We start from the raw sequence: 27,718 nt of genomic DNA, 5'->3' as shown, positions 1-27,718 counted from the left end.
TTTCTTTGTATTCCCATAGCTTAAAAGCAAGTGGTACTTAACAATTAAGGTGCTTAATAATTGCTTTTTGACTATCTAAAATTTTAAACAGTGTTAATAGGAAGAAGTCTAGAGTCGTAGTTGGGTGATGTGGGCTCAGATACCTGCTTGCCCATGTCCTGGGCTTGCTTCCTCTCAAAGCCTGTTTTCCCATTAATAAAGTGAATGAGTAGATCTAGCAATAAGAAATTGCTTAACACCTTTGGGCCTCCATTTCCATGAATGTGAGATGAGCAGTACAAATACTGTTTACTGGAGGAAGTTGCTGAGACGAGAAAACCTTGCCATGGTTCCACAAGCTAGGTCCTTAGTCAGAGCTGGGATTTGAATCCATTTCTCCTGACTGCAATTCCAGTTACTTTGCAACCAAGGAGTTGTTCCAATCTTTCGGCGCTAAGGACCTACTAACTACTTTAGTGAAATGAAGGTGAGTAATAATTTATGATTAAAGAGAATATACCCACACTGTAGTAAAAAAAATAAATAAATAAAAACAAAGGGGAAAAAAAAGGACAACAGGAAAGGGAGGGGGGAAAAATGTCATTGAAGCACTTTATTAATGGAAAAAAGAGATTTTAAAAGTGAGAGGAACAGTTTCAGTTGCAATCTTTTTTCACCATCCTATGGATATTGAAATATGCATTCTATATGATGTAAATTGTTTCTTTAGGAAAGCTATCCAAGTACCCACTTGGATACCCTCTCAGATGCAGTTTAGCACCAGCTAAAGCATGGAGGCTAAGGTCCAGAGGTGGAAGGAGGGTTCACACAGATACTATCACAGACTGTTCAAAATGTAAAAGCAGATGGATGCATAAGATGCTTGCCCAAACCAGAAGGGTGAAACAAATCCATCAGCAAGCATTTATTGAGTTATTGGCTCTTGGTTTGCAAAGAAATACTCACTGCCTTCAGGAAGCTCAGGTTCTGTGGAGGGAAACAATAAGTACCCAAAGAGGTACCCAGTATAATAAAGGTAACTTTGGGTTAGAGCATTGCAGGTGGGGGGGGGGGGGGGGGGGGAGCAGGAAAGGGCTACGGGAAAAGCTACTTTTTAAAAGGTGAACTGTGAATTGAAGGATTTGAAGAGGCACAAATGAGAGGGTGCTCCCAAGCACAGGAACAACCATTGGGAAGGACTAAGAGGTAGGCAATGGTGTAAGTGTATGAAGTAGGCCAATATGTGTGGAAGGGAGGCACGTGTAAGACTGGAAAGACAGATCACAAGAGCTTTAAGGGCCGACCAAAAGAGCACATTTCAAAGGCCAGGGCTTATCTTCTGCTAATGTCCTCCAGGACCCTGTGAATCTCACTATGGGGACCATCAGATTAAGAGTCAAGTTTGCTGAAGAAGTACAAAAAATATCTACTAGGGTCAATACTAGGGTCAATACCCTTGGGATTTAAGTCATCCAGCTGCATGTTTCTAAATGTAGAAAACTACTAAAGAACTAAAGAAAAGGAAGATTTTTGATAGTGAAATATGCTTTGTCATCCAAGGCCAAATGGGCAACCTGACTGTATTGAGCCAAACAAAACATTTTGAGGACTTTCTTGTCTTTAGCCCACTTATCTGGCCCAAAGTCAAAGCTAGACTTAAGGGGAAAAAATGGACTTGTTCATCAAAGGTCTATGGCAAAATTAAGAAATCTGTCATCTTAATGCCAAGGGAGGGGAGGAGGGGGGGAGTGACAAGGACATAACACATATTGTCTTGTAAAAATGCAAGAAAACAAGTGAATGTAGAAGCCAAAATGTTTATTTTTTTTATATCCAGCTCACTGGCCCATAGTGAAATTCTCAGATCGAAAGGCCTGACTTGGCCATCTGCTCTGTCCAGAGTCCCAGAAACTGCCCCTTCTATCCCACACTTTTTGCCCACCACAGTCCAATATATTGATATTTTATGTTCATTTTCTTAGATTCGCCTTGTAGCCTCCCAGTGAGGCTGGGGTTTCTTTTTGTAGCCCAAAGAGCTGGCATGAAATGGCCTGATAAATGAAAGGAAATTAAGTCCAAAAGCAACCAGGGTTCTAGGTTCCATCTACCACCTGAAATGGCTTTTGGGGGCCACTAAGTCTTGGGGTAGCTAGTCACTTGCCTTCTTAACTAAGAGGCTTTGGTGACAAAGTGAAGGAATATACATTATACTCAATTGGGTATGCCATGGAGTTCTTCTCATTCTCAACCCCATGTGTCTCCTTTAACAGCACCTCTCAAATGTCATATCAATCCATAAATACTGTAGTAGCAATTGCTGTTCTCTCCCTGTCCATCCTAGTCCATTTTCCATTTATCTGACAAAGAACAAATCTTGACACGTGGTCTTTTGACACATTTTCACTCTGTTCCACAGCTACTTTCTGACTTGCAAAATCCACCCTCAAGAAACCATTCCTAACCCCCTTTACTGCCTTCTCTCTTGTTGATCTCCATATTTTCTGTCTGTATCTCATTTGTACTGAGGTTGTTTACATGTTGTGTCCACTATGAGCTCCCTGCAGAACTCCTTGTGTTACTTGCTGTAACTTCAGAGCTTAACACAGGTCCAGGCACATAGTAGGGACAGAATCCAGACTCTGTCAGTCCTAGATATTTGTGTCAGCTGATCCCAGCTGGGGGGAGTGGGAATGCAGTATTTCTAGACCATCTAATGGACAAGGCAGATGTGGGCCAAAGGAGCTAAGAACTAACAGTTTAAAAATCTTTTCGTTCCTTTTTTTTGAGATGGATAAAAGGTTAGCCTAAAAGGGGGCTTGGGAATTGGTCTAATATTTTTCTGGTCTCTTCAGAGTGGGCTTCCAGAGAGACCTCTAATATGCAACTAGTGGGAAACTGGGCAGGTTCTGATAACAGCTTTTTTTTAGATTGTGTGTTCTCCCTTTCACAAAATCTCTTTTTAGGAATTGGAATTGAAGTCTCTGCCCACGAGTTAGATAAAGCCAAACCCTCTCTAACTTTAAGTACCTTTCACAACACCCTGAATTCTACAATGGAACAGGAGCCATCATGTTCCTTCACATCATCCTTCTTGCTCCAGATCACCCTCCCCGTGTACCATGATCATGAAACTTGACTCCTCAGGAACCCTGGTCACAATGATCAGTTTTTCTCACTGAGGCATTCCCTAGTCATGAAGAAGCCACTAGAGGGTATGGTGGCTCTAGGCAAGTAGTTTAATCTCTCACTTTACTCATCTATAAAATGAGGGTAATAAAGGCAGATTCTTTATGGGAGTGTTGTAAAGTTCAAATGAAATAATTGGCATTTATATGGTGACTTAAGGTATGCCAAGTTAATTAGCAACCCTGATGAGGAAACTGAGGCTGCCTCATAAAGCAGAAAATGGGAACAGCAGAAAGAATGAGCAGGGAGGACAGAGAAGTCCATTCTCTTTCTCCTTTACCTGTTCCTGAAGGATCGGGATAAGATTTGTATTTGTATGGGGATAGGATTGTATGTAAAACCAACTTTGGGGTTTTCTAGAATACCTGATGTGTTTTTGTGTTTGGAGTTCTTTTGAACCTAGCTTTCCCTATTTTACCCAAACTTGAAGTATGAATAGCCACTCGTATCAGCCAGCAAAGGGGATGGAGGATTTGATCTGTCCCATTTCCTTTCTGATTGGTTAGTAAGGCAGGTGGACTTGATCCTCTCCCTCAATTTTCTCAACAAAAAATGGGGCACCCCCCTCTCAAGATTGTTGTGAGAATTAAATGGGATAATTCTATAGTGTTTAACATTAGTGGATACCATTGCTTATTTCCTTCTCCTTCAAAGGATCCACTAGCCTCAGCCTCCCCTCTACAAAGATTACTAGTGTGCGTCTCCTGTACCTGCCAAGAATTTCTTTTGCAAAAAGAAGTAAAAAAAAAAAAAAAAAAGAAGTAAAAAAACTCTACTAGGAGTGTTCTCTAATTTGTAAAATGCTTCTCATTTTGTTTTTTTCTCTATATAACAACCTGATGTGAAAGCACATGACGCCACCTTCATTTTAAAGGGCTAGATGATCTATGGAAAGCATTTTGCAAACCTTGAAGCAATTCTATCCACGTGATGGTCTTATAGGTGAGGACATTGAGACCCAAAGTGATTGGTTCACAGGGTGGGTCAGCAAGCTGAAAGCAGTCTTTAGCATTGAGGCCCATTTTCCAACCTGTCTGCCTACTCTTACGGTCTCTTGACTTTCTGACCCTTATGCCAGGCTTAGAACCACACATGTGGCAACTGCCTGCTTCTCCAAAATTAACCCAATCCCATAAGCATCCAGGAAGCTATAGCAGCCCCCAAGAAAAAGGAAAGCCACTGAAGAGATGGAAGTTAAGAGCTATGTCACGTCCCCAAAAACCACTTACTACTAGAGTTTGGGCAAGTCATTTCCCTCCACTGTAAGGTGAGAAGGCTGGACCAGATCCTCTCTGGTCCTTCCATTCCCAAAACTCTGGATTTTGCAGCTAATGAACTGTTAGAGGACCAGGGAAGGACAATAACTTCTCCTGGGTCTAACCAGAGGGTTAGTACCAAATAGGGGCTAATTCAATCGTGTTGCAAAATAGCACGCCGTTTGAGATGCCCAGGTACAGACAACTTAGATTAGTGCAGATTCCCAGGCCAGGATCTATCTCCCCATCTAGAAGGAGGGACTTATTCCTCTCTCCCTTGGGACAAAAAACTTGGATCCAGTTCTTGCCCTGTGGCTGGGAGATAGCTTCCTTGGATGCTGTCCATAGGGTTTCAGGACTGCATTGGGATGTCCCTTAGCACATCGGGCCATTTTCTTCCCCCCATCAGCATCACTGTCTTACACAGCTGCCAACTGTCATTAAATCACCTTATTAGCATTCAGCTATACTATGGACTCAGTGGGTGCCTGGGAAACTGCCATTTATAACCTTGTTTCTATGGGGAAATGGGTTCAAGCAAAGTACTTCCAAAGCAAAGGATGAGGAAAAAAAGTTAGATGGGGGAGGGGGGAGTAAAACAGATGGGAAGAAAACAAGCTATGGAAAGGATAAGAGAAGGATGTCAGAAGACTGAGGAGGATGGACCATAGTGTGCTATTCTGCCCTCAGTTGTCATAGCCATTTCCTAGCTGGAAGAGGGGCCCTCAGTGGCATCTCCAGCACTCCAGGAGTCACCTCTAGGGAACATCCACAAGTAGCCTTGTGGGGCAGCTGACCCTCTCCCACAGCAATCTACTTCCCTTGGAAATCTGCCAAACTAACTCCCACCCATCACTCCTAGTTCTGCCCTCTGGGGCACCACATGGAACTTTGATCTCTCTTCTATGTAACTAGCTCTTGAACTACTCAGCATTCAGTTCTCATCCTGCTTGATCTCTCCGTATCTTAATGCGGTCTGATGATCTGCAGTCTTCTGGATCATCATGCCCACTAACTTAAGGGTGCCTCAGAGCTCTGTCCTGAACCCTCATTTCTTTCGCTCTTTGATGATCTCCACTCTCCTGACTATCACTGCTGATCTCTTTCTCCATTCCCTCTGTGGCCCAGATGCTTCATCCCTCTTTGCACTACGTGTTTCTCCCCTGCCCCTTCACCTCTAAGGCTCAGTGGGAAATGTTACTTTTCTTACACAAGGTAGCATTGTAGTTTTAGTTTATTGGAGTACATTGTATCTATCATAGACCAATGATAGAAAAGAGACCAATTTTGTTCAAGCTACTTCAAATTTGACCAGATACGGAACTAGCAGCGTGACCCTGGGAAAATCTGCCTCGGTTTCCTCCTGGGAAAGAGCTTCTTCAGGATTTCAAAGGCTTAAATAAATGATACTGGTCATTAACCCAAAGTCCAAGAAAACCAGTTAAGTTCTGAGGGCCAGTTCAGCTTTCCTTTGGTCCCTTTCCCCCTTGGCTCCATTTCCAATACTTCCTTTCCAGCTCTACTTCTATGATCCTATGCCTTGTTTACTCTCTTTATTTGGCAGAGTTTGACCATTCAAATCTTAATTTATAATTAGATGAGTATCTATATAGGTCTCCCTCATCCCACTTGAAACCATAGATATCTTTTAAATATGACCTTCCATGAAATGGTCATTGAGCTTCATCTCAGAAGCCATTTGTCATAAGCAGTTGCATATGACAAGGTTTTAAGCTTGAGGCGTAGAACTGGGATTTGTTACCCTGCTTTTCTCAACAGGCAGGATGCATAGATGAGGAGCCCCCTCCCCACTATGCCCTTGATGCCATCCCCATTTTTCTCCCCTCTCCCCAGTCAGAGCTCACCCTTTCTAAATTTCCATGAGTTCAGCCACTTTGGGGGGAGGTGTAGAACAGACAAGCTGGAAGCTCTCATGGGATTTCAACTTAGTCTAATACTAAGCATGGGTTAGTGGATAAAGATTTGACTTCTATCAGGGAAACCTCGTTTTGACTCCTGCTATGGCAATTGTAGTCAGGCCCCCCCCACCCCCAGTGTCCCCAAACTTTGATTCTGGCCAAATGTGGCCATTTTGTACTTTGGGTAGGTGGGGGTATGCACACAGGAAAACACTGAAATCTTCCCACACTTATCTAGTCCCTTTGCCCACCTCCATCTGGGCCAAGGCCAGAATTCAGCTTTTTTGAGAGTGCATCAGGAAAGCAAGTCTGATTGGGCGACCCTGCCTCCTCTCAAACCGAGAAAGGTTTTCTTCACCCTGATAGCCCCCTCATCGAACCAAATCTCAACTGGACTGTCTTCAACTGGACTATCATCACCCTCTCCCATTTCCAGAGTCCTGGTAAGATCACAGCCAAAGTCCAGGTTTTCAAACCACCACCCACGTCCCCAGCGGCACACTCATTTCAACAGATTTCTTTTTGGGAAGACTGATTAATAAACTTTATTACAGAAAATGAATGCATCCAAAAAGGTCCCTAGACACACTTTTTGACAAGAACATAAACATGGGAGAGACACTTTGACAACAGTTGCTACATTAAGCTCAGATGTTTTTGAGTATTTTCCCCCAAAGATCAGATCTCTTTGAGGAGAAAATAAAAGGAGAAAGAGAGACAGGAGATAGAAGCAGAACAGGGGGGGAAAAGTATTATTGGAAATGATGTATGGAGAGGTTGACATTGCAAAAAACAAAACAGTTAGTCCCAGTTCCACCCTCGATCAAGGCATCACAAAACATAGCCCCAGTCCTGATGGGGTCAGGCAACAGAAGAATGTTTTGCTAATGTTTTTAAACTAGCTTCAATTTTGATGAAATCAGATTAGCAATCCCACATCCCAACAGCCATTGCTTACATTCTACCTTCTCTGATTCCTCGTCCGGTTGGTCTTTAGAATCCCTCAACACACTTCCTAAAATACTAGTCCACTAGTTTGTGAGCTCCACAACATATAGGGTGAGAACAAGTTGGGAAATGAACCCAGCTCACTTGAGAGTTCCAACTGGCATGCCACCCTTCTGCCCTGAATGTCCCAAGGGACTTGTAACTTGCAGCCTAAGATGACAATTTGAAGACAAGGGGAACAGTCAAAATTGCATCGAAGGATTCGGAGCTGGAAAGGTAGGGTCACCTAAGCCAAAAGTCTCATTCTGTAGCCCCGAGAGGCACGTGGGAAACTTACTGGCACACAGTGCTGAAGTAAATACGACCGAAAGCAAAGGCCTTGGCTAGTGTTCAAACCAGCTACTGCTCATGTTGAAATGCCCACTAGGAGGGGCACCTTATGCCCCACTTCCAAAAAAGTGCCTGTGGATACTATAGCCCCATTGTCTGCTCTTGAGAACGGACACTTTGGGATGAGCTTAAATCAAGCCTGGAAATGGAATAGTGGTACATGGAGGAATAAGGGAACTTCTTTAGCCCAAGTAGCTCAATCTCTGAGAAGAAAAAACAAAAAGGAAGGAAGACTTGCAAAGAGTAAAAGAAAGGATGAAGATTATTTAACGGACTGTTTTCTGAAAAATGAGGCTCCACGGGTGACACTACTGGTCAGAATGGCTCACATCCAAAAGATCAAACAACCCTAAGCCTTTACCAAAATTGAGCATATAGGGAAATACTGCCCCAGCACAAAGGCAAAACCACCAACAAAAGACCATTTGAGCTAATTTGGAATTAAGGACCTGAAGGGGAAGAATAGGACCATTGCTTATCTGAAAAGTGACCCTCAGATTAGACTTTTGAAAACTTCAACATTTTGCTTAAGACTCCTGGGAGAAAGGTTCCCTCCAGACAAAGGACACTTCCCATGACCACTTGTAATTTTAACCTTATCTCTCTAGTGCCTGAGCCACAAGAATGCTACCTTTCCAGACACTGACATTATCCACCACCATTCTCCGAACAGTTTAGCACACATGGGTCATCCTCCCAGTCAACATTAACCCTAACCCCCAAAGCAATATTTCTACATTTTAATTATTAAAAGGAGGGAATGGAATGAGGGAGATGTTCTAGGGTCTCCCTCACATGTCTTCATAATCCCAACTTATATGGGGTTGGGGGGGAACCATAACCCCCCACTTACTGGCCATAATTGCCCTTTCTGGAAGCGGTAGCTGACCTGGGGTTTTTTCCCCAGAACCTAGGAGGCTTAAGAAGCTAGGAAACAGCTTCCTCTATGACTTGGCAGAACTGAAGTTTCTAGCATTAGACCAAAACTGAGGGGTGGCAGGGAGGTGCCCCCCAAGCAAATTTGAAGTAAAAAAAAAAAAAAAAAAAGATTTTTTTTTTTTAAAAGGCACATTTTAGTACATATAGTAAATGCATACCCAACTTAACCAGAGAAAGGGGGTGGAGAGTCAAAACCTGTTAGTGGAATTAAATCTCACCACCTGCTTTTCAGTATTTTTGAAAGTTGTTACAGGCCAGGAAGGGTCCCCTTTTTTTTTTTTAAACACTGCCCCCCCCCCAAAAAAAAAAACCCTCATCCAAGTTAACGGACTTGCATACCATCTTAAGGCTACTCATATAATAACAATCTAAATGACAGAGTAGCTTAAAGTAGTCACTCCCTTGAACCCCATCCCTGCTGGGGAGTGTTTTTTTTTTTTTGTTTTTTGCTGTTTTTTTTTAAACAGAGGTGATAGGGTAGATAACTAGGAAATAACTGACTTATCAATACCACATTCATGGGGATATGGGTCTTCCAAAGTACTGTTTTGTTTTGGGGTAGTCTACTTGAAACCCAGAAATTTTGAATGGTGTCGAGAAAGGTTTTTTTAAAGTGTAATACTGTTTATTTTGCTTCAAAAGACATTTTAGCATTCTAAACATACAAAAAAAAAACCAGAATGTTCCAAATTGTGTTTAAGAAGAGACTTTTTTTTTTGTTCCTTGCATCACTGCTCTGGCTTTCTGTTTGATACAAGGTGGAAGTCTACACTTCAATTTAAAACTACTGCACTTCAACTAAAAAGAAAAGCAAAATCCAGACACTTCTCATGCCAGCTGACCCCCACCCCCACCCCCCCACTTGTGACACCTAAGAAAGGGAGTTGGGTGCTATTTCACTATATATACAGAAAGACAACTTGTAAGCTAAATGGACACCCATTGCAGTATATCTGCAATCTACCCTCACAGTGTAGGCTTTGGGTTGCAGCCCCCTAGGAAAGGCAGACAAGCCTCATGCCCCCTTCAAGCCTGGACCCCAAGAATCTGTCTAGGGGTGTGGGGTTTTTGTTTTTACAAACTATAGATATGTACAGTTTTATAACCCATAATTTTCTAGCCAATAACCATATAGTTAAACACCACCTTACAAATTAAAAAAAAAAAAAAATGCCTGAAAACATTTGTAAATGTTTGTTTTACACCAACAACAAAAGTGCACAGAGTGAGGAGAACACGAGAACGCCTTTTCATTTTTAAAAATGTTTGGAAATATGTACAACTTTGATACAGTTTCTGGGTGCTCCGAGATACCCATGGCCACTTCAAGTAAACCAGTTACAATGTCTATCTAGAAGCACTTTTGAGAAGCTATGTGATCAGAAGCCAATTAAGCCTAATGAGGGCAATCAACACCATCACAAAGAGGTGTTTCATTTAAAGGTGTTTCCCCTACTCTATGGTATTCACATGGAGACAGAATATGGTACAGTTTCATTCGTCATCTTCTTCATCCTCCTCCTCCTCCTCTTCTTCCTCGTCCTCCTCGTCTTCCTCCTCTACCTTTTTCCGGGCAGCTTTAGCCGCCCCCTTTGCCCCATCGAACTTCCCTTTCGACTTATAATCTGCGACATCCTAGAAGGAGCAGAGAGGGGGCGCCATTGAAATTGATAAGCTCACCACCAGTGGTCTTACTTTCATCCAAGTGTGTGTGGGTAAGGAGTGTCCGAGCCCGCCTGGACCTTAGAGGTCAGCAGTCAGATCAACCCCCAGCCCCAAACTCACATGCTCACAGGAGCTAAGGGGTATGCCCAAGGTTGCACCACAGTGTAGCCAGAGCCAATTATCAGGCCTCCAGTCTAGGACTCATTCCACTACACCAGACTCCTTGGGCTATACCGATCTGGGAGTAGGAGAAATATTACAGTTGTGTCCGATAGCCTTGGAGGAAAAAGGAAAAGGCAAAAGACTACGATAAACTCATTTGCTTATTACTGAAAGACACCTTTCCTTCTTTGCAGAGGTGGGATGGGGGAGAGAAAGACTAAGTTTCCGCCCATTTCTTCTTATTCTTTGGCAAAAAAATTCATGTGTCTGGGAATGGAAGGAGATAGAAGTAGAAACTGGACCTATAGTTTCATTGGTATAAGGAACCCCCAGGTGAGGGGGCACCCTCTATCAAGGTCCAGGGTGGTGCCTCTTCTTCCACTTTTCTCTAAGATTGAGTTGCCTGGGGCACACAAACATGTATCAGACATAGAACTTGAACCCTAGTCTTTCTTGCTTTGAAGCCAGCCTTCTACTACTATACCATACTGCCTCTCATTGGAGATGAAGATAATGTAAAAGACAAAAGATAGCAATAATTTTTCTAAGAATATTGAAGATGACTTCTCAAGACTTCAGAAGGAGCTAGGATTTCATCCCTAGGCAGAAGAAGCGGGCATATTGCCTCACTTTCCCCCTTTTTAGGGAAAAGTCTTCATGAGTACTTGTGGCCAACCTCTGGAAATAAGCACCCCTTCCCTCACCCCATTCTGGGCTAAACTGGTCTTTGTGATCTCGCCCTGTCGAACTCAGACATCTTCGCTCACTTGCTCTTGCTCTCCTTCTCTTCTCCCCTCCCCTCCCCCCTTCTCTCCTCTCTGCCTGTTCATGGCACTTTTGATAGCCATGAATTTAGTTTAGCTGTCAATTTTTTATTTGCCCAGATTTAATTGTAGGGAGTTCACCAATATTAAAAAAATACTTGATCTCTTTTGCAGAACACGGCAAAACCAAAGCCATTCACCAGGTGTACGAACGGCTAGTGTACCTAATAAATCCCTGGTTATCCAGCATTTACAAAAAGAGGAGGGGTAAAGGAAAGAGGAAGGAATCCCACAAAATCTAAATACAAGTCTCCATTAAAGATCGCATAAGGTCAACCATGTAGCGACTGTGACTTCAGTGTACTACTTGATCCAAGGCGAGAGACAGGATTACATAAGAGTTGAAGGAACCTTAAAGGTCCACAATCCAACCCCCCCCTCATTTTACAGATGAGGAAACCGAGGCACGGAAAGGTTAATTGACTTGCCCAGGGTCACAGATCCAGTAAGTGTCTAAGGTTGGATTTCACTCCAAGTCCAGTGCCCTATCCACTACACCAAGCTACTCAGGTGGCCCAAGAAAATTCCAGTTTTGTCCTAATATATCATAAGACTTCTTCCCCCCCTTTCAGCAGACAGAAGCAGGACACAGCATACATTAACAGACTTGCCCAGGCTTGGAAGTTCTATGAGGCTTGGAGAAGGAGACAGAAGAGAGTCCCTGGAAAGTGGCAGTGATTTTTCTTTTAAAGTGAAACATTTAGGTTTGTTTTGTTTTGTTTTTTTTAATTTAAAAAAGAAAAAGATCTATGATCAACCCTCAACTATTCTCTCAGAATACGCACCAAAATCCCAGTTACACAATAACCAGTGAAAATCCTGGCACTATCTAGGTAAGATCTATTGTGGCAAGGCACTTCTCACATGGAAGTCCGAAGTTTCTTGGCAAAAAAATTTTTTGTGGCCCTGACCTGTGATCTTACTCTCACACGGACAGGGCTTTTCCTCGTGAGATGATTGGCAACTTACCTGTAGGTCCTAGTCTCGGAGAGTTGCTTGAGGACACCGAGATCAGGTGACTGACCCAGAGTCACCCTGTTAGACTGTGGCAGGTGGGATTTGAAGCCAGGTTTCCTGACTCCAAGGCCAGCCCTTGTCATCCACACCTGAGTGGCCCAAGCTCTTCCCCGGGCCCACATGTGTAGCTTCTTACCTTCTCGTATTTCTCCTTCAGTTTGGCTGCCTTATTATTATAAGGTTGCTTCTCACTGTCACTCAGATTGTTCCACATTTCACCAAGCTTCTTTGCCACATCCCCAATGGATATGCCAGGATTTGTAGACTTGATCTTGGGGCGAAATTCTGAACAGAACAGGAAGAAGCCAGACCTTGGAGAAAAAGTCAGCATGTTTAGTGTTTAGATGAGTATTCTGGAAAGCCTGAGCCTTAAGAAAAATAGTAATAAAATAAAATAAAAAATTCTGAGCTGCAGAGCTGTTGGACCCCCACGATTCCATTCAAGGGGCTCCTGAAGGTCATATCCCAAAAGAAGTTCTGTCAGAAAGGAATATACATGGAAATATGTCGATATGGATGTATGGGAGTAGGAGGGATTGTACTCAAATGTCAAGTCACATTTGAGGGTTTATACAAGTGCAAACACTTAAATTGTGTCAGAATTCTTAAAAGATTCTCTTTACCAGTGTGTTCCCCAGAAAAATTCCCATAGAAAGTTCATTTTGAACATGTTCTTTGTATAATTTTCTTTAAAACTAGTTCATAAATGAGAAGATATATACCCTGCCTTCTCTAGAGGTTTAGAGTTGGGGGAGAGGGGTTCTCAGTTTTACTGAATTTTTTTGTTTTGATACTTTAATTTCAATATAAAAACTTTGCTGGGAGAGGAAAGATTTAGGAGGGGAAGCAAGGTGATGTAAAAAGATACAATAAAAGTCTATTTTATCAGATTTGGCTTAAGTGAGAGCCATCTCTGTAAGACAGATTTACAATTTGGAAGGTCAGTGGTCTGATCTCATTTCACAGGCAGAAAAATTAAGAAGTCCTGAGTTACTTGACTTACTTTACAGAGGTAATAAACAATTTACTGAGAGTTTGAGGGCCTGTTATTCTGAAGAGGAAAAAGAAAAAAAAAAAACAAAAAACGTTTTGCTCTCAAAAAGCTATGTCAAGCTCAGGTCCTTCCTTACTTTACAGAGGTAATAAAGGAAGATGACTCTCAATTAAGCTAAACTACTCACCTGAGTTTTTGGGCAGCCCACTACAGGACTTCATCTTAAACTCAGGTTTTAGTTTTCAAAGCATAAGAAAAACAGATCTTCAAAAGTTCATCATGAACAGTGTGGTATAAAGATCTGGCACTGAATTTGGAATCAGGAAGACCTGACTTCAACTTCTGAGACTTACTGCACTGAGTTTCCTCATTTGTAAGAAAGTATTGGACTAGGTAGATGACCCCTAGTTCCTTTTCTAGCTCTAAATCTATGATTTATGAACATTTATCATCCATTCATAAAATGGAATTTAAAAAGGAAAAAAAAAATCACCCTAAGAATTCTGGTAACTGTATAGGAGGAAGGCCAAAATGACTTACGGTGGCCGTTTAGGTGCATTAGGATCCTTCTTCTTTTTGCCACCTTTCGCTGGTCCATAGTCTTTCATCTCTCTATCGTATCGTACCTTATCAGCTTTTGCCATCTCGTCAAACTTGGATTTCTCTTTCCCTGACATAGTCTAAGAAGAAAAAATGAGATGGGTTCACAAGCTAGGAACCAATGCCGAGGAGATCCATCGATCAGTCAACCACATTCAGTAAGTGCTATCGTTACTAAGTGCCAGGACCGTGCTCATCACAGAGGGTCCAAACACAGACAATTAATTTGGTTAAATGTGGAAGTTTCTGGCACCAGGTCAAAAAAAAAAAAAATCTGAGGGGCCAAAATCACCAATTTAAAATTGAAACAGACCCTTTCAAGTATTCTAGTCATGGTCCTAATTTTATTGAGGGAGAAACAAGGAAGGGAAATTTTACTTGCCCAAGATTATAGCTAAATGGCAAGATTAGAACTTGGATCCTCTGACTCCAAATTCAGCGACATTAGTTTCTTCCTTGCAGGGGGCAGTTACAGAAAGGAAATACAGAACTGGGGGAGTAGATTAAATATTCCAATGGATATATCAACAGAGTTATTTGATGGTAACTATCACACACTCTGTCAATTTTGGGTCTCCTACGCAGACTGGGAAAAAATTACTTATTAAAGCAACACAATGTACTCTTAGCTACAGATAACCTCAGTGAAGTATAGCAGAGATGCCTCTAAAGCAGAATGTACCAGGTCAAGTCACTACATCTAGACACCCCACAAAATGACAGAGGAGTTAACATCTGTGGAGGGAACTTCCATACCTAGAGTATACAATATGAAAACACAGGTATACATTTCAATTTTTTTTCTTTAAATGTTCAAAAGTTAAACAACATAATAAGGTACCTTCCACCTCTCCGAGCACTTTTTAGAAAACTCTGCAAAGTTAACAGGAACCTCTGGATTTTTCTTCTTATGCTCTTCCCGGCAAGTTTGCACAAAGAAGGCATAAGCGGACATCTTGCCCTTCGGTTTCTTAGGGTCACCTTTAGCCATGGTGAACTCTAGAAAAGATAAATTTTAGAACATGCATCAGTGCTGAGGAAGGAGAAATACCAACACCCAGCAAAAAAGGCAAGTCGATTCTTTCAGTTGTCAAAAAGAAAAAATCTCAAGAGAAGGCAGCAATCCTTCCAAGAGAATGACCCCAGCAGCCAGCCACTGGAACGGTTGGGCAAGAATGGGGAGCCTAGAAAGCACTGTTGACAACCAGCATGGACTGTGATAGCCGCAGCTCCTAGTCTAGAACGAAAGTTTCTAAAGATTGGTGCCGGAGAAAAGCAGGTGGCTGTTAGTAGCATCATCCACCTTGACGAACCGACTAAAAAAATCTCCTCCCTAGCTTATTAACAGATATGACAAAATTAGCATCCACTTGGGCTTTAGACCAAAAATAAATGAGTAAGTAAATAAAACTTCTAATTAAAACCCCTCCCCTTATTGTTTCTAAATGGTCCAGAGGAAAGCAATTTTTTAAATTCAAGCCAAAAAACATTTCACATTTTACAAAATTCTCTGAGAGAACTTCTTTTTAAAAGCAGGCAACTATGTTTTATATTATAAGAGAGGCTCCTAGTTAGTCACTTGATCTAAAGGGGAAAAAAGTTATTTAAAAGGCTGGTTCTCCCCTACTTTCATACAGTCTAGCCATTGTAAAACATACATTTCTCCCAGCTCCTATCTTCTCCAAAGTTTCCTTGAAAAACATAGTAGCCTCTAACCCTAATCCAGCTCCCCTACCCAAGGTCAGCAAATAAAACCCCCCAATTCCCATTAGTGAACAATATGGGGGGGGGCCCCTTTGTGGTCCCCCCTGCCACAGCTGGGGGCTGCCTGCTCCCTTAGCTGGATGTACCCTAACCCAGTAACAGTAAACTCTCCTTGGAGCGGGGCAAAGAGGAAAAGAAAGAGAGAGAGAGAGAAAACCCGACAGGTCACACCAAGACACCAATAATTCATCTTCCATTTTGTGGAATGCTCCTTGATGAAAGAAAGTCCCCCTGAAATCCTTCCCTGTACTCTGCTGTGATGTTCTTACCCCAAGGAAAGGCGGCTGAAAGGGGGGCCCGGCGCCCGATGCCCTTACTGAGGAAGCGAGAGAAGCTCAGTGCTACTGAGGAACGGAGAAGTGGGAGCTGCTATTCTGGCCCCAGCAGCAGCAGCAGCAGCAGCTCCAGCTCCATTCGCTAAAATGGCTTCTCTGCCTGTGTAAGGCTCAGGCTCAGGCAGCAGAGGCTGCTATTCCTAACAAAGCCACAAGCACGCACCCCCGGTGGCCGGTGGCCGGCTCTGGGGCGCTCGCGTTGGGGATCCCCGGCCCCCCGGGGCCCTCCCAAGGCTTCAGGGCCCCAGAGGAGGCGCCTCGCTAGCACCCTGGGCGGGTTTGCTGCAGTGGGGATGAGGGGCTCCAGGGACAGACGCTGGTTTGCAGGCTGCCCCCCTCCCCTCCAGCCTAGCGCAATACTCTGTATAACAAAGACTCCTGTTCAGCCATTACACTCTTCCGCGCCAGGGGGAAGGGAGAAAAAAAGTGAAAATCGCCCCCCGATCGCACCTCAAAGACTCCCCAAAGGCTCGAGGCCAGCAGAGAAAGGGGTCCAAGAGGGGGAGAGAAAAGATAGGGGGCCCCCTCGGGCCTCTAGAAGCTCTTTTCTCCCCCTCCAGCCCTGCACACATCTACACTCAGACAGCGAGCCACTACACACACTGCCCCCCCCCCTCCCATTGCTGGCTGCTTTCTCCCAACGCCAGCCATATTAATGCCCAACAGCACAAGAAGAGAGCGTGAGGGGGGACCTCTCAGAGGAGATACCGGGGGGCTCAGGGGTTCCCACCTGGCCAGAAGAACAGGGGAAGAGACGAGAAAAAGGAGAAGCTGGGCGTACCGGGAGGGGGGTGGGGGGGCTCTTCTTCCGAGGCGAGGACCGCGGGCTCTGGGAGAAGGCACCCCCACACACACCCCCGGCTGTCCCCATTCTCCCCCACTAGCCCCGACACCGCGCAAGCTTTAGCCCATCAGATGCTCCAGGGGCGACAGCCATGTTAATGCAGAAGAATCCCCCCCCCAGCCCCCCATGCCCCCCAGCACTGCGCACGGCTGGGGCTGGAGCGAACTGTTAAGTTTCCATCCCCGGCCCGCCGGTCGACAGACCGACTGCCCCTCCTGGGGACGGAGCGCCCCAGCCTAGGGTGACCACACAAAAGCCGTCCGCACTGCGCCCCGGGGGCAGGGCTGGGGGGCAGCGCGGCGCCCCGACTCGGGCCAGCCTCTTAACCAAACTGCTCGTCCTACCCTCCCCGGCGAAAGAGAAGGTGAGGGAAGAGTTGGTCGCGGTGTAAGGGGCTGCACCGGCCATATTACTAGAGGCAGAAAAATAACTCCGAAACGCTGTCCTAGCCCGCATGGACCAGAGGGGAGACGGGAAGGGGGGGGGGGGGGCGGTATCGGAAACCTGCATAGGCATCCCCTCTCCCCGTACCCCCAAACGCAGCCTGTTAGAGAACACTCCGCAAAGCTAGACTCCGAACCCTCCCTCTCGGCGAGGCTGCCTGTCCAGTGCTGGCGAACCCCAGGAGCCCGGGGCGCTAGGGAAAACCGCTGCTACAGCTGTTGGAAAACAGCTGGATCGCAGAGCTTTCCCTAGAAATCGCCTCGGACTGCCGGAGCATCGGCCAAGGGCGGGGGACGGGAGAAAAGGGGGGGGGGGGGGGGAAAGAGAGGAAGAAGCTGTGAGAAGCCCGAAAAAAATAATAATTTTAAAAGTTTAAACACCTGAATTTCTTCCCCTTGCCGGTCAGAGAAGAAAGGCAGAAAAGAACGAACAGTGGAGGAAAGGAAGGAGGAAAAGTAGCAAAGCGGGGTGGAAAAGAAACGGAGAGGAGAAAAAAGGAAAAGAGAGGGCAAAGGGAGGGGGGGGGGGGGGTTCGATGCGGCGCCGGCCGGAAAGTTGTGCAGAAGCAGCGGGGCCGGCTGCGCGGGGCGGCAGAGGCGGCTGGGGCGGCGGTGACCGTAGCTGTGGCAGCGGCGGCGGCGGCAGCGGCGGGAGCGGGCTGTATAGAACGTACCTGTATTGTTCGCTAGTCTGGGCAGCGCAGGGCACGACGCTCGGCTAAGCACTCCCCCAACCTCGCGCTAGCTGACTCCACGAGAGCCGCCTGATTGGCTAGCGGGCGCCACCGTTTAAAACAGCCTCCTCCGCCGGCCATTGGCCGCGGCCCTTATGAATATTCATGAGGCGGACGAGCCGATTGGGCCCGATCACTTGGGTCATTCATTCAAAAAGAACAACCCGCCTGGGATGGAGGGGCTAAGAAGGGACGGATAGAGAATAAGATGGTGATAATCAGTGGGCAGTGCTCACTGCGGCCAAAGTTAGGATGAGGGAAGGGTGGTAGAGGCGACTCCCTCAACCCTCCTGCTATGGAAACCTCCCAACCCCTGCCCTGGGTGAGGGACCCTTTGTTTTGTCTCGGCGTCCCACGGAGCTCCCAGCTAACCCGCTGCGGGGCCACTGGGACCCCCGGGCGCGCATCTCCAGAGCACCCGTCTTCTGCTGACTCCGCATGGCTCACCCACAGCGAGGAGCCGCAGCCCGCTCTGTTCAGCGTAAAGTTTTCTTGCCATCCCAACACGTTCATCCTTCCCTCGCCTTACCTTTGCAGCAGTTCAGACCTGGCGCCACTTAGGGGCACGAGATAGTGAGATCTGCTCCCCTGGCTGCCTGCCTGCTCCGCTCCCGGACGTGCGAGATTCGGGCTCGCAGACTGAGAAAGGAACTTCTTGCCCCTCTTGCGAGAACTAGCAAACCCAAACGCCAGCTGCGCCCACCCAAACGCCCCGGTATCGCCTGAACCACCTCGAAGGAGAAGCACTGAGTGATTGTCCTTCCCACTGATTTCCAGGCTTTTTAAAAGCTTTTTTAAAAGTTAGATCCGGGACAACAGAGTAAGGGACGATTTCCTGAAAAGCTGAAAAAGAAAAGGAGGAAACATTAAGAGGGTAGTTAAAAGGATAGAGTCTGGAGAAGAACCTAATGTGAGGAGAGAAAAGGGGTGACAGTTATTCCCCCTCCCCCAAAGAAATCCCTTTTCAGTAACAGCACAGCACAACTGACTCAAGTCAGTGAGCTCAGCAGGACGCTACTCACTGGAAAGATCCACAGAAAAGATCGCCAAATCACTCAATCCTGGAACTAGGACTGAATTTTGGAAGTCTAAAAGGGTAGACAGGGAAAGGAAAAAGCTAGCTCCTGTCCCTCTTCAGGACCCTTGGGCTACACCTAGCACACAGGTCCCTTGCCGGCTCATCTAAGGAGGCTCCCGGGGACAGTAGCAATTCTGAGGGAACAACCCACAGGCATCCATCTCGGTAACAGACTAACATGTAACCATGAGCTCACAGGCCAGTTAGGGATGCCCCGTGGACGGAGAAAACGGGAGTCTTCAGCTCAGGGTTCCAAAGTAGGGGGACACAAGCCTCCCTCATTTCAGAGCAAAAGACGGCCTACTGGTGATTTTCCCCAACTCAGCCCTGAATCTCCTGCCTCTGCATCTTTCCACAATAGGTCCCTCCCAGAATGCCTTCCACCCCATCCTCTCAGAATCTCTGATCTCTGAAAGTTCAACGTATGTACCATCTCCAGAGAAACTTTTGGGCTTCACTTCTTGGTTGTGCTTGCTTTCTCCTTCAGCTAACTGTCTTGTGCACACACTTACCTATTTACCTGCTGTATCTCACTCATGGTAAAACATCACCTGTAAAGGGCGGAGAGGATGGTTTTCCCTTTTGCCTTGCTATCCCCACTCCCAACTGAGTCGACTGTAGCTTTAGTGGGCTCTTTCTTTTCAGCCATGCCAGTTTGAGGCATCCCCAGGGTACCCGGGCACGTGCCTTCAGGTCCAGCCACTCTAAGGTACCTCAGCCAAATTGTTCAGCTGGCGAGCGAGCGACTGACAGACAACACAGGCTGAGAAGCCAAAAGTAGACTGGGAGGCAATCGGGAAGCATGTGGTGGGATCTACCATTTTTTTCTCCAATGGGAATACTAACAAATGCTGGTGAGACAAAGGGGTCTCGCTAAATGTGACTGGAAATAAACAAATAGAACAAAAAAGCTATTTAGAAAGGTTTCTATATAAATTCAAAAAAGTTTTTTTTTAATGAATGTGAACCTAATTGAATTCGACAGGCAACCAAGTTTTGCCATAATTCAATTTTAGACTTTCCCTGACTGAAGGCGAATGACATCAGTCTCTTCCACTAAGGTGGCTACACTCTCAAATTCCTCCTTTCTGCTTAAGAGTACTTCCTAAAAGGGATGTCTACTCTCTAAAGCAAATCACTTAAGCAGCACTAAGGAAGCCTTGCAATTGCAGAAACCCTATAGTAAATAGCAGAGAATACTTTTTTAAAGTGACAAAACTTCCCTTTTTCTGTTTCCCAAGTTAGATTGGCAAGTCCAAGGAGTACAAATAACACAGACATTTACAATATCCTTTACCCTAGAGGATGCCAGGAAATCATTGGGTAGCTGGCCAGCAACTCAGACTCACAGAATGAGAAAGAGGCTAAATCAAGGAAACTATACCAGTTCTCTGGGAAAGTTTCTTCCCTCTTCTTCCCCCCAGCCCCAATCTCCAGTAGAAGAGAGAGGTGGAATATTGAAAGTGCCTAACCACAGGTTGACTAACTAGCAAGAGGTTCAAGACAGGTGGCTTATAAGAAACCTACAGCCAGAAAACAGCCATGGAAACTAGAGGGTTTGGAGCGTAGGGGGAAGACTCCCATGCCTGGAAGGAGTGGGTGGGGAGAACAGGGCTGGATTTAATCCTCATGCAACTAGATAGGGAGTCACAGAAAGAACTCAGTGGAACAAAGATATAAAGTAAGAATCCAATGAATAGCCCCCAGTTTTCAAGTCAGAGGAAGATTAAACAGCAAAGCTTCTGAGCTATAAATAGCCCCTATATCTTCTCTGCCCCAGAAGTGATTGGTTCCAAGTCAGGTACGGGGTTAAGTGGCTTTAGTAGAGTGATAGAGGGGCCATGATGCTGAGCTAGGCCAATGATACTAAAGGAAGAGTTCTTTCAAAAGAGCTTTAGAAAGCCTTGTCAAGAAAAACTTTTTTAAAAGACTTAAGAACTCTCAAAAAGATGACCAACCTTGATTCCAGAGGACTCACTAAGGAAGTCTAAAACCTACATCCTATTGGGTGATGGATTTAAGATACAGAAGGAAAGACTTGCATTTTTGGAATGTACTTGACTCAATGTGCAAATTTGTCAAGAGGGTTTTCTTTTTCGTTTTCCATTGGGGAGGGGCAGAAGAGAAGGTAGGAAAATAAATGCTTGCTAATCAACAATAAATATGATACTTGCCAAGGAACAGATTTGAAACTTGAGGAGGGGGCGAGGGGTAGTTAAATGACCATTGGAGGGGCAGCTAGATGGCGCAGTAGATAGGGCACCAGCCTTGAAGTCAGAAAGACCTGAGTTCAAATTTGACCTGACACTTAACATTCCTAGCTGTGTGACCCTGGACAAGTCATTTAATGCCAATTGCCTCAGGTGGAAAAAAAAGAACATTGGAGCACGAAGTACCTGGTCCCAACTCTCACACTTGCTTTGTGGCCTTTCTCTCTCCAGCTCAATTTTGTTATCAGTGAACGTGAACACGGTGGATGATCTCTAAGGTCCCCTGCAATACTGAAAACTATTTCATAAAAGACTATAATTCAGATATCTCCCAAGCACATACCCTTTGTTAATACTTCTAGGTCTCAAACACTCAAAACTGACAATTAAGAAGCCTCCAATTAAATCAGGCTGTGTCCCCTATCTAAACACCAAGTACTCAGGAAAACATGGATTCTCAAGGTTTCCATTTTGGGAACTTCTTATGGCCACCATGCTGTTCTCTACTTGTAATACTGGGCAATAGCAGAGTTGGATTTCCTTTTATCCTGCCTCCTACTCAAGTTAGGGCTTTGCCAAAATCACTATGATTCCTTAAGTACCCACCTGTTCTATTAGCTAATCGTTGACTAAAAGGAGAAGCCCAGTAGCCCATGGGATAGAACCTCATGGAAACAGACATCTCCCCAAAACCTATAGTTTCACCCTAGATCCTGAGTGAAGTCCCTTGGGTTCTCAGAATATTCAAACTTTTTTTTCTTTTCCTGTTTTTTCCTCCTTTTTTAAGCTCTGAGGAGTTGCTCCCCTTTTATTTCACTACCCTGAATAATTCCCTTCCCCTTTCATCTCCCTCCTTGTATCTCCATCCTATTTCTGTCTCCTTCCCCCAACACCCCACCAATGGAAACTCATCCAGTTCTGCTGTTGGTTGTGCTGGCTGGCCCTCAAAGAGTACAGTGGACTCAGGGAATACCAGGATAGAAGTTGGGAAATTCCCCCCAGGCCACAGCTACAGAATGGCCCTTCTCCAGAGGACAGAGGACTTCTGCAAGTGATAGTATTAGCATTTCTCTGGGAGTCTAAACCCCTCCTAGACAAAGATACCGATATTCACCTTTGTCTCCCAGCACGAGAGACTGTTGTCATCCAATTTAATTTAATAAGCTTATATTAAGTACCTACCATCATCTGAGCCCCGGAGGGATGTCAAACAACAAAAGAATCCCTTACACTTCAGTCAGTTTTCCATACCCCTCCCTTTACCCTCTCCTTGGCCTGCCAGTCCAACTTAAGCAATCAGTCAACAAGTGGTCTGTGCCAGGCTCTCTACCAAAGTAGGGAGAGAGCCAAGGAAGCAGCTCTTCTGCCTGCACTAAAAGATCTCCCCTCCCTGACTTCTTCTCCCAGATACCAGGGCTCTTCTAGTAATGATACAACTTCCTAGTCTTTACCGGGTTCCCTGAGTCATAAAATGGCATTTTATAGGCATTTGGCTTCCTGCTTGGGAGGGAGGGGGAGTAGGAGGGCTGCCATAACACACAGTCTATGAAGATTTCCCTAGTTCTGCCCAATGGCTGCCCCTGAGGCCAGTCATCCACATATATGTACAAATAGGGAAACCAATTAGGCCCCTTCATAGCCACCATTGGCCTCCAAATTTGATCAAGTCATGGACTTGTAGCTGTGAAGACCTAACTTCAAAGATTAATTCCAACCCCTTATTAACTGCGTTTAGATTCCCTGAATCTTAGTTGCCCCCTCAACAAAAAGTATCACTAAAACTTCCAGTTTGGGGCTTTACATTTTTTTTTTTTTTTACTGGGGATTATGGGTAACAAAATGTGGCAATAGAACTTATACAGTTTCAAGCTCAATATTGTATACTGTGCTAAATTAGGCCCTGATCCAGAGTTACAATATATATATTCTATGTTACAATAAATGGAAAATGTAAAAAAATATTAAGTATTAAAAATGTAACAAGTCACTTATTTGGAAAGGCCCAGACAGGGGCATTAAGTACAACAGAACAGGATTAATGGATAAAAGCTACTGGAAGTAAGGTAGTTAGTTATAGCCTTGGGCCAAGGCAGGAAGACCTAAGTAGAACCTCAAATATTTACTAGTGTGTGACTCCAGCAAAGTCACTTAACCTCTGTTTACCTCAGTTTCCCCAGGTGTAGAATGAGAATTATAATAATAGCACCAACTTCAGGAGAGTGGTTATGAGGATCAGACAAGTTAATATTGGTAAAGCGTTCTTAGCACAGTGCCTAGCACATAAGAAGTACTATATAAATGCTTGTTCTCTTCCCTTGCCCTTCTTCATCAAAGGAAAGATGCAATCATTTTTTTTTTCCTTTTTGATCTGTTTTTTCTTGTACAGCAAGACAATTGTATCAATACATATACATATATTGGATTTAACATTTTTTAAAGTTTTTTATTTACAAGTCTATGCATGGCTCATTTTTCAGCATTGACAGTTGCAAAACCTTTTGTTCCAATTTTTCCCCTCCTTCCCCCCACTCCTCCCCCAGATGGCAGGTTGACCAATACATGTTAAATATGTTAACGTATATATTAAATACAATATATGTATACATGTCCAGTTATTTTGCTGCACAAAAAGAATTGGACTTTGAAATAGCATACAATTAGCCTGTGAAGGAAATCAAAAGTGCAGGCGGACAAAAATAGAGGGATTGGGAATTCTATGTAATGGTTTTTAGTCATCTCCCAGAGTTCTTTCGCTGGTGTAGCTGGTTCAATTCATTCCTGCTCTATTGGAACTGATTTGGTTCATCTCATTGCTGAAGAGGGCCACGCCCATCAGAATTGACTATTATACAGTATTGTTGTTGAAGTCTATAATGATTTCCTGGTCCTGCTCATTTCACTCGGCATCAGTTCATGTGAGTCTCTCCAGGCCTTTCTGAAATCCTCCTGCTGGTCGTTTCTTACAGAACAATAATATTCCATCATATTCATATACCACAATTTATTCAGCCATTCTCCAATTGATGGGCAGGATTTAACATGTTTTTAACATGTTTAACATATATTGGACTACTTGCCATCTAGGGGTGGGGCTGGGGGAAAGCAGGAGGAAATTTGGAATACAAGGTTTTGCAATAGTCAATGTTGAAAAATTTTCCATAACTGAATGGATGCCCATCAATTAGAGTATGGCTGAACAAGTTATGGAATATTATTGTTCTGTAAGAAACGACCAGCAGGATGATTTCAGAGAGGTCTGGAGAGACTTACATGAACTGATGCTGAGTGAAATGAGCAGAACCAGGAGAACATTATACATGACAACAACAAGATTATACAATGATCAATTCTGATGGACATGGTTCTTTTCAACAGTGAGATGAGTCAGGTCAGTTCCAAAAGTCTTGTGATGGAGAGAGCCATCTGCACACAGAGAGAGAGGACTATGGGGATTCTCATTCTTTGTTGTTGCTTGCTTACTTTTTATTTTCTTTCTCATTTTTTTTCCTTTTTTGATCTGATTTTTCTTGTGCAACATTTTATTTGTAGAAATACATATAGAGAAATTGCACATATTTAACATATATTGGGTCACTTGCCGACTGGAGTAAAGGTAGGGGAAGGGAGGGAAAAATTAGAACACAGGGTTTTGTAGGGGTGAATGTTGAAAATTATCCATGTATAGATTTAGAAAATAAAAAGCTTTTTTCTTGTACAGCAAGATACATACTTGAAAACCAAAAAAATTATCCTTTAATCAATCAATTAAGCTTTAATTAAAAAAAAAAAAGAAAAATGCAAATTGAAAGGCAGTATAGTCTACTGGAGCCATAAATGTGCCATCCTAGTCCCTGGGTGTGACGCTGGGCTCTGCTTCCTGCCAGCTATGTGATCTCGATGAATCCTTTTACCTCTGTGAACCTCAATTTCCTCATCTGAAAAATGAAGAAGTTAAGCTAGATGATCTCAAAAGCCACTCAGCTCTAAATCCTATGAGAAGCATTTAGTGAGTGTCTACTGTATATCCATCCCTGTGCTAGGTATCATATAAAAGAATAAAAGACAATGCCTACTGTCTGGAAACTTATAGTTTAACTGGGGAGACAAAACAGAGAATAAAAATAAAGAGTTAGGAATAACATTTCAAATGGACAGGGCTTCAAGTATTAACTTTCAAAAAATCACAGAGGACTCAAAAGATTCAGTGCAGCCTGTTCATTCTGCATATGTGGAATCTGAGGCCTTGAGAAAGGGAATGGATTATCCAGTCACACAATTAGCTGGTAGTAGAGGCAGGTCTCACAGGGTCTCCAAACTCTGGGTCCAGGGACTCATTTGCTATGGCACACTGACTCCCCAGCTTGGGCTGTTCCAGTGTTGCTTAAAAGATGTGTCCTCAAGTCCCATCTTTGAGCATTTACACTGTAGGACAATTTGCAATATATATATCAGAACAACAGATTTGGAATTTCAACCTCTGACTTGCAGTGCTGAATACAACCCACTTTCTCCTCTCTAGAACTGTTTCCCTAGCTATAAAATGACGGCAAGGAGTAAAGACAATGTCTAAGGGCCCTTCCAGTTCCCCTCTACCCTATCCTCTCTGTCTCAAAGCTGGAAAAACTTGGAAATAAGAGAAGGCAGGGAAAGAAGAGAAATTGTGAGCAGAGAGAAATTGGGGGGAGGGGGAGGAAGGGAACAGGTATTATGTTAAATTGTACCTCCTCTAAATCAGGGGATCTCAAGTCAAAAACTACCAAAAGAACAATCAGGGCCCTGTTTCTCCCTGGTATCTGAGTGTTAGTGGAACATCAAATCTGCTCCTTTTCCATTTGCCCTAATCTAATGAATCCTGACCACTCACCTGGATTTAGGAGGCCCTGCTGTACTCTATTCTCTGGCACCCGTGAACTGCTTTGATTGTCTACCTGGCTTCTGACTTACTGGACCCTCAAGCTCCTATTGACCTACCCCTCTCACGTTGTGTTCTCCGACCTCCCACCCAGTCTTGCTAGGCCAGCTCCAACCTGCTATCATCTAAGCACTTGTCAAACTCGGCTCTCCAGGATAGTTGGTCCAACATTCAGTGTCAAATCTGAGTGTAGCCTGAACTCTTCATGTTACTACTCCTCACACCAAATTTCATTCCTATTGGGCCTACTTAGTTCAGATGACCAGATGGATTGGAATTTCCATTTCCTGTTCCTCCCTGTCTAATTCAGTGCCTTCAATTTAGCAAGGGCTTAATGGAGTTTCTGTTCAGTTGAATTTTGGTAATGAGTTCCCTAAAAATCTTACCACTGACCCACTTGGTTGCTTATTCAATCCCGGTCTCTTTCCCTCTCTCCATCTTCCTCTTGCTCTCTCTTTGGCCTTTCCCTCTCTTATTCCCATGATGACCCCTTCTTTCTATTAAGTGAGAGTCATAGTTATTTCCTGAAGCTTCTATATTCCTCATCCCCATTTCCTGGAAGAATTAATATTCAACTGCTTTAATCACTCCTGATGGTTCTACCTCTTCTGAGAACAACCCTCCCCCCTCCCCCCAAACCTGGTTTCTGATTGACTCCTTTGATCTCTTCTCTAATCTGATCAAAAAAATTTTAAGTGCTTACAATGTGTAAGGTCCTCCAAGTAGAGAGATACTAGAAAACAACAGCTGATGCCTTCAGCAAGGCTGCATTCCACTTGGCAAATAGAGTCTGCTAATCAATAATTACATATGTGATCATTTGAGGCAGGAGAAGACACTAGTACCTAGAAAAATCAAGAAGGGCATCACAGATGGAGGTGGCTTTTAAACTAAGCCTTGACAGAAGCCAGGGATCTAAGGGGCAGAGAGGGAAGAGGCATAGGGGCATTCCAGGCTTGGGAGGGGAATGACCCATGCAAAGGCACAAAGGTGGATGGAATGTCCTGTTTGGGGAACAATATGAAGGCCAGCATGAGTAGAACAGACAGAGTGCATGAGGTAGAATCATAAATTAGTGTATGGAGGCTGCAGCCAGATCTTGAAGGATTTTTAACTGTCAGCCTAATGAGTGAGTTTTATCCTAAAGGAAACTGTCCTTGAGCAGGGCAGTGATGTGGTCAGCTCTGAGCTTCAGGAAGCTGATTTTGGCAACTGTAGGAGGCCAAATTGGAGAGGAGAGAGGCTGGACAAGTCCAATTAAGAAACTGCCTAAAACTGGTAATTGCTCAGGGAGGGATTGTTCAGGGAGCAATCAATTGCTCTCTCCCAGTGTATCTGAAATCTGCTTACATTAGCCAATCGCAGGTTACACTTGAATAGAGTTTTAAAGTTTATAGAACGCAAAAGATATTGGCCCATCCAAGCTTCACAACTGCCCCGTGAAGGGGGTAGCTCTCTCTATCTTATGCCCAGTTTACAGGGGAGGAAGATTAAATTTGGATGGGGTAGCTTGGGTGTG

At 44.3% G+C, this 27,718-nt stretch overlaps 1 protein-coding gene across 3 annotated transcripts; it reads right to left on the bottom strand.

The window, feature by feature from the left end:
• Positions 1-1,817: 1,817 nt before the first annotated feature.
• Positions 1,818-18,039, bottom strand: HMGB3 (high mobility group box 3). 3 transcript variants are annotated; one of them, XM_003774828.4, is made up of 5 exons: positions 17,940-18,039; positions 14,721-14,878; positions 13,820-13,959; positions 12,422-12,596; positions 1,818-10,252 (listed from the first exon to the last, which is right to left on the bottom strand). In XM_003774828.4, the coding sequence occupies exons 2-5, from the start codon at positions 14,868-14,870 to the stop codon at positions 10,112-10,114; spliced, it is 606 nt and encodes a 201-aa protein (XP_003774876.1). In that variant the 5' UTR covers positions 14,871-14,878; positions 17,940-18,039; the 3' UTR covers positions 1,818-10,111. The 3 variants fall into 3 exon arrangements, with proteins under 3 accessions (XP_003774876.1, XP_031800789.1, XP_023362753.1); XM_031944929.1 differs by lacking the exon at positions 17,940-18,039 and adding an exon at positions 17,647-17,745; XM_023506985.2 differs by lacking the exon at positions 17,940-18,039 and adding an exon at positions 15,913-16,354.
• Between the last annotated feature and the right edge of the window lie 9,679 nt (positions 18,040-27,718).

Source organism: Sarcophilus harrisii, chromosome X (assembly GCF_902635505.1).
Source record: "Sarcophilus harrisii chromosome X, mSarHar1.11, whole genome shotgun sequence".
Lineage (NCBI taxonomy): Eukaryota > Metazoa > Chordata > Mammalia > Dasyuromorphia > Dasyuridae > Sarcophilus > Sarcophilus harrisii.
The sequence above is the reverse complement of the archived record's forward strand: the minus strand, read 5'-3'. Positions and strand labels throughout refer to the sequence as shown.